The following is a 10972-nucleotide window of genomic DNA, read 5'->3' as shown; positions in this document are numbered from 1 at the left end:
CTCACGAGTATTATTTATTCGTGTGTTCTAAGGGATAAACTGGGGGTCTGGAGCAGGTGCGGAGCCAGGATATTAGGTTAAGGTCAAATTAGAGAAAAATCTCTATTAAGGGTCAAAAGTTAAATTTAAATTCTAGGGGGGGGGAGATATTTTGCAGGGGCCCTGCCAGCCACCCCTGGTCTGGGGCATACTTCTCCTCAAAATACCAAAAGGTGTCTCTTCATTGAAGAGCAGTGCATGAAAGAAAATTCGTTCAGCTTCGAAGAAATGGATGCAGCCTGATAAATTGCCTTACGATTTGTGAAACATCCCAATGACCTCTCTCTTAGGCACGGTGGCTATCGTCCTGTTTTGTTAATGTAAACTCCACATGCGAGCAGTCTTACCATGGCCTTTTAAAATCAGCATCAATGCTTGTTAAAGAGAACTGGAGGGGATGATGAATTAAACTTCACGAACAATTTTCTGCAAAGTAAATAAACAACTATCTTAAGTTTATTACACTGCTAAAGTTTGGGTATAACAGCGTGCCTATGACTTAGGTGGCTTAAGGTTATTTGAGAAACTCGAGGCCGCACACCAGGATTGTGAGGGGCAGAAATGAAGAAAACAGAGAGAGAGAAGGAAAAAGCATGTCAACACAGCAATTACGAGCAGCTCGACCCCCTCCCTTAGATTGGTCTACCTTTGGGTACAATTTGATCTTTGAGCCACATATAAATGGGAACCAACACATAGTACGTTGCTGCCATGGCACCCAAAATGAGGCGCATAAGGAACACGAATGGCTTTACAGGCTCTGTCACGTCCTCTGCCTTTGGACCAAGCTGTGGTAAGAGAAAAGGAAAAATTCCAAGGGTGAAAAATAAGAACCGTGAGGAAGCTTGCAATCACAGAAGAATTTTACTTCAAGTATACCAAAAATCTAGCATCTGCATGCATGTAAAACAGAGAGCAAAAGTAGAGGAAAGCATATTTATAAATGGATTTCGAATCCCAATTGCTCCAAGAGAATAAGTTTAATGGCCACATATAAAAATCATAAGTGAGACAAAACCTTGCATTCGAACTACTTTCCAGTCAGTTGAAGGAATCTGATTACGCCACCAGTCAAAACCAAAAGTCACGACACCCAGAAACAGGATCAGAACTGTGATAATGGTGCAATTCTCTGATGATCATGCAGGTGGAGGTTATAATCTCAATGGTGTAAAGATGATGGAATTACGCCTGAACACAAATGTTCCATGTTATATCATATTCTTTCTCAGCAGGGAACCTGCTAATCAGGTTCTAGCTTTCAGTTTCAGTCAACTTTCTACCAAAACCTAAAAAAGTTGTTAAATGCTCAACAAACTTTCTTCTTTCTTAGTTGAACATGAAATTATTCAGAAATACAAGCTCAGCTCCTTTCAGCCAGGATCAGCACAAATAGATCCAAGCCACAGGATTTCATTTTGTGGAATATGGATTCATGACTAGCTTCAGGAGTTCTTAACAATAAAAATTACAGGCGGTTCTATGTTGTCAAATTTCCATCCAACCCCGTGACCCAAACAGTGAATTACTCCCAGCAATGAAAAGACTCTGATGATAGAGCAATGACTAGATCGACTTCCATCTCAGATATCAAAATGCTCCTTTGTTGAATCTCCAAGAGAATACAGTGAATTCATAACTCATGGAAGTTTATATTTCATACTGACCCAAACGTTAGCTCCAATTTTAAGTTAGTAATGATTTAAAAATCAAAACATTTGATGGCAATGACCAATGACATTGCAGACAATATGGGTTTTTGAGAGTGCAATCCTCAATATTTTACAGAGAGCAACTGAGCAAAGGATCAATAGAGCAACAAACATATATTTTCTAGAGAGAGATGTTCCTAAGCAGACATGATAGAATAAACCTACACAAGTGTGCACGCGTGGAGAACGAGCGGGTAGGCCAGTGGCCTGGTGCACATTAATATTAGCTCCATCCAAATGACATGCAAAACTAGAATAACAGTGGGTAATTAAAGCAACCAAATGCAGGCTTAATTATCAAGCAATGGATAAGTCAAGAATAATTACCTGCAAAGGAGAATCTCCAGATGCAGGTTTAACACCGGTTACAGAACATCCCATGATCAGCCCATGCCTACGAACACCACGATACCATTTTGGGCCAATCCTCTTCAGTTGAACATCCTTAAATCCAGCCTTCTGGAACCATTCGATGTACTCTTCCTCCTTTGGGAAGAGCATCCAAGCATCAGCAAAGAAGCGAGACAACCAGAATGTTGGGTACACTGGACCAATTAAGCAGGCTTTGCCCCCTAGTTTCAAAACCCTGTATGCTTCCTTGATGCCCCGTTGTGGATCAGGCCAGTACTCAATACTGAGAAGGTGAAGATATGTTATTCCCATAAGAAACCATGAAGAGAAATTACCTCACCCAAATCTCAATAATAATGCATCAATAATTTATTTTTCTTGAAAATTTACAATTTTCCTACTCTTAAAACCACATAATGAGACTCCAAAATTAATGCTATGCACATTCCTAGGAGCTTACCCAAAAGCCTCTATCACATCAATTAACATACTAGATTCATCAGAAACCAGATAGAGGCCATCTCTTGGTAAAATCAAGAAAGACTTGCAATGCGAACGTTATAACATAGGAGAAGCCACTCCATGCAATCATATCGAAGGCAAGGACTCTCTCCAAATTCTCCCTCTTTTTGGCAGGAAGCCACTTTGATGAGACTAAAATCTTCAAAGTTCTAATGCCTAGTGGAAAGTAGGTACCAAATTACAGGAAAGCATATTCACAAAAGTAATTCAAAGCATATTTGACCAGGAGAATCATTCTAGATAATGCTTGAAAGGATTAAAAGCTCAAAAGTAATAAATAAAAAGGTATGCAGAAAAGTCCCATTGTAGTCCAGCATAAATGACTGTTTCTCCAGCCACCAAAACATAAAACAACCAGAAATCAACACAATAAAGTACAGTATCAAATAGCAAAAACAAGAATTCAGTTCAAACAAAAGGCAAGGTATGTAATTCAGAAATATACCTCCCAGCAGACACATATCTATCCGCATAATCAGTACGAAATGGTAGATCCTCAGCATCGCCCTCAATAATCTTACAATCCTTCAAAGGCTCTTTCTGCTTTGCCTTTGCAAGTTGGTGTGGAGATTGATCAAGGATGGTAACATTTTTGGCATCCACGTGCTTAACTATACCCAAAGTGGTGAAACCAGTGCCACCACCAACATCCACCACCAACATATTCCTGTCACTGAGATCTGCAGGCTCAAGTGCCTCATCTCTCATGTCCTCGGTCCAGTGCCCAGGATTTATCACATGGTCGTACACAATAGAGAGAAACCTATAGAACCAAAAGGCCTCTTTCTTGTGTTGGATAAATCTGGGCTGGGAAGCTGGCCTAGAGGCTGATAAACTGCACATGGGTGTCAAAGTTCTTGCCTTTGAAATTCTAGTACTAGCGACTACATTCACTTTAGAAAAGTGCCTCCCTTGCAAATCAGACCCCCCAAAGCCTAGCCCTTTAGGGGTTATGCCTCTAATCAGAGTGAGGTTTTCAGCACCATTGAGCATTGAGGAGGCCATGACTGGACCAAACAAAGAAAACCCACAAAGGAAAGAAGTAAGATTTGGGGGTTACAGAGAAAACCCACTTGCAGAAGTTTTAATTGGTGGGGGTTTGTTGTTGTTCAGAGCATGATGTTGATGTACAATTGTCTAGTGTGTAAGGTTATGGTTACTCACTATATCTCTCTGAAATTGAAACAAAAGAGATAAAGACAACCGGTTAATTTGGGACCTGAGGAGGTTGCCGCCAGGGCAGTAGCCAAAATGTAAAGCTGGGTGCAGAGGTGATTGGAACTAGAGGCAGGGATTTATGAGAGTGGAAGTGACTGGTGGTAGACAAGGAACCCAATCCACTAAACAAGGCCACTGGTCACTGGTGTTTAGACCGTGGGATACAAACAGAAATGAAGTGACGACAAGTTAAAAACCATATTGATCCCTTTACTATTATGATTTCGTGTTTTGGTCACTTTACATTTCGTTTAGCTTGATTGGTCCCTTACTCCCTTTACTACTTTGTCCAGAGAGAGAGACAGAGCAATTCCACTACGAAGTTGGTGATGCATAGGAATGGTGAATATGCATCTACAATGAAATTAGATATATGAAGGATGCTTTTCCTTTCAAGATGAAGGTGGAGATGAAATAAAAATATTTGATGAATTTGGTATAAAAACATATAAAATATCCTATGATTTATTAAACTTTAATATCCATATATAAAATATAAACTTTGATCTATAGCCCGCTTCTTACAGGATGGAAAATCATCTCTGGAAGCCATGGAGCTGGATATAATGATTAGGATGAGCTAGCAATTATCTGTTTGTTCGGACAGAAGTAAATTTACCTAAATCTAATTTCTAAAAAATATTAATTTTTTATATGCATATCGTTATAATCTTGAAGAATTTGATATAATTATCTATATAAGATTAAGAGTGTGAAAATAAGAGAAACAAGTAAGATAAAAATAATTAAATATCATTAAATAAACATTTAATATGATTTTAAGGGAAAAAAAAGTATAAATTCATCGTTCTTACTTCAGTAAATTTAATCTAATAAAAGAGATTCGAAAGTTTTCAAAACTCAAGTGAAATACTCAAACAATAAGGGAAAAAAAAAGGTAAAATAAAAAAAGGGGCTGAGGTGGGCTGACTCGCGTACCAGGCTTGCATTCATAAGCTTCAACAAGGTTGGGTCAGGTGTTTCAAGCTCGACCTCAAGAGCAGATGAAAAAAAAGGCATTCCATGCCCAACGACGCGTCTTGTTTGTCTTTTTCACCGATGAGTTTCCATCATTTGAAAAGGAAGCCAGCCACAAGTCGTTGGATTTTTTACACCAAAAGTGGTTTTTTGATGCGTTTTCAGCTAGAAAAACACAACTCGATCATCCATAAGATAGATCCATTTTTAATTTCAAGATTCAATTTTTCATGGATAGCATTTTTAAATGCGTGAAGTTCTTTTATTTTTTATTTTTTGAATTATAAGTCTAGTAGTCAAGTGTTTCATAGGCCAGTTGCTGGGCTTTTTTTTATCATAAAAATAAATTTTTGATTTTTTTAAAAAATACATTATTGATGGATAAACGTATTTTATATATATTATTTTTTGTTTAAATCCATGTTTAAAAGAGTTCAAGATAGGATAATAACCCCATATATAGACTTGATAGAATACCATAAATATTCATGTTTTTAAATATACTTATATATATACCTCTTGAACCATTTATTTAAATATGGGGTTTATGTTTTTTTTATTTTCTAAATATTCATATTTTTATTCTCATAGTATTTATCATACATAAATAATAACAAATATTTTTATTTTTATTTTTAGAATTTGTTCTTTTATTTATTACTTATTTATTTGCTTATTAAAAATTATTATTTTGGGTCACTAAATTCCAAAAAAAAAAAGAGACTGTTTTGCTATAAATTATTAATGTAAAAAGTAACCTTAAAAAGCAATGACTTGGCTGTCTGAATTGGAGGACTTTATTATAAAAAAAAAAAAAAAAAAGGAAAGAAGACAAGGAAAAGGAAGAGACCTGGTAGTTATGGAACAATGGGAACTTGCAAAAAATTGAAAACGCAACAAAGACTAACAAATTCTTAAATTCTATAGTACTCTATAAATTTTAAATTTAAAAAGCTTTTAATTAAAAAGAGTATATTAGATAATTATATAAATTATATTTTAATTTTTTAATAATTTAAATTATTAAATTATCTTGGTGTTTTAATAGTTTAAACTATTATACGAAAAACTTCTTAATGTCAAAAAACAAATTCAACCTAAAAGTTTAAGCTGTTAGTTAAGGTTTTATAATATGATTTATATTATTCTCTAACACACTCCCTCAAGTGAAAGCTCTTTGGGCTTGAAACTTGCACAGACCCACATTATCTTGTGCTTAATTTTTATCAAATAAATGAGAATGGTGAGATTCGAACTCATGACCGCTTGGTTATCAAGACTCTTATACCATATCAAAGAACCATCTCAATTTAAAAATCTATATTGTTAAGTAAGGTCCTATAATATTATTTATATTATTCTGTAACAATTAATCTATAAAAAAACATAAGACTTAAATGATAGGTTTAAGAATTTAATTGGCTAAATCCATTATTTATTATTTGCACCCTTGTTTTCGTCAGTGTGTGTGTATATATTTTGAGTACAACGTGTTTATAGGTGGAATGGATGATGGTATTGATAAGAGTAAAATAAAAGCCATAACAATGAAGCTACAGAGAAGAAGCATCTCTCCTTCGTCTCGTGGTGTGATCACACATTGCCCTTCTTCGATCTGTTGTAATGATATTATTAATTATAGATGTTTTCTCTGAATCTATAAATTTTAAAAATTTTGAAACGAAAAACCTGTCCATCAACCTACATGTTTACTCATTAAAAATACAAAGGCCTTCGCCTGGATTAGGGCAAGGCAGCAACACACTCAAGCAAATTTACTCTATATGCTGTTTTATTGAATTGTTTCTCTATCACTTGCCATCTCGATCTAAGCTCGTAAACTGAGATCCAATATCCTTGATTTGTGAGGTTTCCTTCAGAATAAATGGCAGATGCTCGAGGAATCTTTCTTCTTGTTGCTGCTAAACACACAGACACACACATATTTGATAGTTTTTTGCTGGCGCAAGAGAAATGGAAACAACGTTACTTGATCAACACCAGCTCGCCATAGAACCTTCATGGACAATATGTATTTGATAGGTTCTTGCTGGTGCTACAGAAATTGAAACAACGTAGCTAATTGATCAACCCCAGCTGGCCACAGAACCTTCATGACTTTTAGATTGATAATAACTTTAAAAGCTATTTATTTTTTCATTGTTTACACTAGTTTTTTTATATAAAATTGTAGTAAAAAATTGAATTTTTTAAAATATATATTTTATAATTTTTTTAAACCTGATTTTTCCGAAAAAACTACCGCAACTACAGACACAAACTAATTCATCACTGGTGTATTTCACAGCTCTCTGTTGTTTTTTCCTTTCCTACTAAACTCCAAGGCTTGGCACGAATGCGATCAAAGCATTCCACAATGATGATTGGGTTTTAGACGGGTCAGCTGTTCCCTTGTTGTCAATATAATCAGGCCAAAAAGCTGTAAATTTTATAATAATAATAATAACGATATTAGTAACAACAACAACAATAATAACCCATCATTTGTTAACGCATCAAAGAAGCCAATTTATGGCGGGATTTCCTTTGCTGAAACTTATAGCCGTGGGATTCTCCGCTTCTCAAAGAAATGACACCTTGAGCTGTATTCTTTTCTTCTTGTGGCACCATGACATTACGTGTTTAGCCCTCAGTATGGCAAATTTCATTTTCCAAAAACATCGAAGCCTAGGGCTAACAAGTAACTTAGCAGTGGCTGATTAGGCCACAAAAATGGCCACGCATATAAAATAAATGGCAAAGTCCAGGCACATTACAGCAAGAACAAGAGCCAATTTCGCCCACTGTTTTCACCTATATGTATATATATGCTCACAGACATAACCTTCTCAAAACCAAATATCACCACACTTTGTGTGCTTCAAAATCCAACACCACCACCTGTCAAAGTGTCTATAGGAGGCGAAAAGCCTTAGTGCAAGACAAAGCTCAGCCCAAATGGCAGAACTTCCACTCAACCTATTGCCCGATGAAGCAAGTCCAGCATGGATGAACAAAGGAGACAACGCGTGGCAACTCACGGCGGCAACTCTTGTGGGTCTTCAAAGTGTACCAGGCCTTGTGATCCTTTATGGCAGTATCGTGAAAAAGAAATGGGCTGTGAACTCGGCATTCATGGCCTTATACGCCTTCGCGTCTGTGCTCGTGTGCTGGGTGGGCTGGGGCTACCAAATGTCATTCGGAGACAAAATGATTCCTTTCCTTGGCAGGCCTGATGTTTCCTTGGACCAAAAGTTTCTTTTGCACCAAGCCTTTCTTGGGTACTTGCCTAATGCGACCATGGTTTATTTCCAGTTTGTGTTTGCTGCGATCACCTTGATTTTGGTTGCTGGGGCGTTGCTGGGAAGGATGAATTTTCATGCATGGATGCTGTTTGTACCACTGTGGCTTACCTTCTCTTACACTATCACTGCTTATAGTATATGGTGCCCCGAAGGTTGGTTAGCTAAGCGAGGGATCATTGATTACTCTGGAGGATATGTCATTCACCTTTCATCCGGCGTTGCTGGTTTTACTGCAGCTTATTGGGTAACTAACTATCATTGACCACTCTATTGCTCAGTAAAAACTAAAATTAAGAAGTTCTGAGTCCAACTTTATATCATGCTAACAGTTTGTGTGGAACAGGTGGGACCAAGGACAATCAAGGACAGAGAAAGGTTCCCACCAAACAACATTATACTGATGTTGGCAGGTGCTGGGCTGCTTTGGATGGGATGGAGTGGTTTCAACGGCGGTGATCCTTACACTGTCAGTACAGACGCATCTCTGGCCGTTCTTAACACTCATGTCTGCACCGCCACCAGTTTGTTGACCTGGCTCCTTCTTGACATCCTTTTCTTCGGAAAGCCCTCTGTCATTGGAGCCACACAAGGCATGATCACTGGTCTAGTTTGCATCACCCCTGCTGCAGGTAAATCGTCGTTACCCTTGTTTTTGGCCATCATCCCCTGGCAATGAATTTAAAAAATTTCAATGCTTTGTATCCTTTTGTAATCTGGAAGAACCTCTTAAAGGGGCAACTATAACTAGAAACAACTTGGGGACATCGATTTGTTAGATAATATTCTCTATATTTAAAGTTTCGATCGGAACAGCCTAGATTCTTTGGATACACGACAAGGTTGTTGAATTTACATGTTTCACACCTCCTAATGATTAGCTTAATTAAAATTGGCTTAGATGAGTCAACTACATGCACCTTAATTAGCGTTGGACAATTTTATAAAGGTTCAAAAATCTTCCATTGAACAGGAGTTGTGCAAGGTTGGGCTGCAATCCTAATGGGCATAATGTCTGGTAGCATCCCGTGGTACACTATGATGGTCCTGCACAAGAAATTGTGGCTCCTGAAACAAGTCGATGACACCATGGCAGTTTTCCACACCCATGCTGTTGCAGGGAGCTTGGGAGGCATCCTGACTGGCTTCTTTGCGCATCCTAAGCTCAACCGCATCTTTTACTTGGTGCCTGACTGGCAGCACTACATAGGACTTGCCTATGGCCTGCAAATGGGCAGGGCCTCTGCAGGATTCAAGCAAATGGGCATTCAGTTGCTAGGAATTCTCTTTGTGGTTTCTCTTAACGTTTTTGTCACTAGTATTATATGCTTGTTGATTAGGTTTGTAGTTCCATTGAGATTGTCTGATGAGGAATTGCAAACCGGTGATGATGCCATTCATGGAGAAGAGGCCTATGCATTGTGGGGTGATGGGGAGAAGTACGAGTCCAGGCATAATTCAGTTTATGGTGTTGAAGAGTTCGCTCAAGATTTACCAAAAGGTGGTCAAGTGGAGATGGCTTGATGTGTCCGTGCTTATCTGCCAAGCACAAAACACGACACTGATAATGTGACAGGGTTCTGTGTGGTTCCCACCTTGAAAGTCTTCCCTCTTTTTTCTCCATGTTGTTGTGTTTTTACATTTCTTTTTTTTTTCTTTGATGGATTCCTAATAGGGGATCGAGTGACAAATATGACTTGGATGTACTAATTACTTCAAATAAGAGCTTAAATGACATGGGATTTCTAGTGATTGCTCGTGCATGTATCGCATTTCTTGATTTAGTGTAACCTTAATTTGCAAGATTACTTGAGATTTTCTGCTAAAGTCCAAACGCTTAATCTCTCATCAAGACTGTAAAATAGTGTGAATTACAGCACCATTGGAAGTGGGTTATGTTCATTCTTCCTATTGGCATGGAGAATCGGATCCGAGTCCTATGGGAGGATTGAAGCAGGAGGCAATTTACTGATCTTGAGGCTTTATGGACCTTGCAATGGCATGTGCCATATCGAGGAAATGAATAAAAAAAACAAACAGAAAAGGACAGCATTGAAAGGCACTTTGCTGGCCGAATGAGGTTAGTTCCGTCTGTCGCTCGAAAAAGAAAGGCACTTTGCCAAGTGTGGAGGACGGAAGACCTATCAAGAAAGACAATTTTGGCAAGAGGCATCTTCGTGGTGGTGGCCGCCAACAATATGCATGTTAATTAATCAAATAATAAACAAAAAATTAAAATAATTCTTAGTTGGCCACCTAATATGGAAATCTTACATGTCTTGTTTGAAATTCAACAAAGAACAATTTTCTATGTATATTTTAATTGTCTACATGTTTATATAAATTTCAAAGAAGGGATGTTTTCAAAGTTGATATCAATGCCAATAAAAAAAAACAACACAACTTATAATTAAGGGTTTTTTGAGATTTTCATATTTTTTACGGAGTGGAATTAGAAAATAGCCCTTGGGTTTAACTTTTGATAAAGAAATAAAAATTATTGCATGTGCCAATAAGTGGAAGATGCTTGTATCTTTTGGGTGATGCATATGACTCCTCTTGGTAGCCGTTGGTCGCTTTTCATGATGGAGTTTGAAGCATCGTGCTATCCTCCACACGATGAGTTGGTGTGTGTCAACCTCTATGGCACGGTGGAGCTCTGATGATAATTTTTCTCATTCCTTCTCTTTTCTCTCTCCTACACCTTAAAAGGTATATTGGCCTTGTAAAATTGATGAGTGGTCCTCAATCTTTTAATTGTATCGAGTTTGATTTATTTGTTTTTAATTTCATCTCTTGTCATTTGATTTTTTTTTATCAAATTCAATCCTCTTTGTTTGATTCCTTTTT

At 37.4% G+C, this 10972-nt stretch overlaps 2 protein-coding genes across 2 annotated transcripts; one reads left to right on the top strand and one right to left on the bottom strand.

Annotated features, from left to right (window-relative positions):
- Nucleotides 1-440: 440 nt before the first annotated feature.
- On the bottom strand, nt 441-3984 carry LOC7480667 (2-methyl-6-phytyl-1,4-hydroquinone methyltransferase, chloroplastic). Its single transcript, XM_002300777.4, has 3 exons — nt 3070-3984; nt 2079-2385; nt 441-827 (listed from the first exon to the last, which is right to left on the bottom strand). The coding sequence occupies exons 1-3, from the start codon at nt 3627-3629 to the stop codon at nt 672-674; spliced, it is 1023 nt and encodes a 340-aa protein (XP_002300813.2). The 5' UTR covers nt 3630-3984; the 3' UTR covers nt 441-671.
- A 3291-nt stretch (nt 3985-7275) lies between these two features.
- Nucleotides 7276-9874, top strand: LOC7480666 (ammonium transporter 2 member 4). The gene is made up of 3 exons (XM_024595979.2): nt 7276-8369; nt 8469-8754; nt 9096-9874. Exons 1-3 carry the CDS (start codon nt 7779-7781, stop codon nt 9644-9646), a joined length of 1428 nt encoding a protein of 475 aa, XP_024451747.1. The 5' UTR covers nt 7276-7778; the 3' UTR covers nt 9647-9874.
- The last annotated feature ends 1098 nt before the right edge of the window (nt 9875-10972 follow it).

Source organism: Populus trichocarpa, chromosome 2 (assembly GCF_000002775.5).
Source record: "Populus trichocarpa isolate Nisqually-1 chromosome 2, P.trichocarpa_v4.1, whole genome shotgun sequence".
In the NCBI taxonomy this organism is placed as follows: domain Eukaryota; kingdom Viridiplantae; phylum Streptophyta; class Magnoliopsida; order Malpighiales; family Salicaceae; genus Populus; species Populus trichocarpa.
This window is presented reverse-complemented; position numbering and strand designations above follow the sequence as displayed.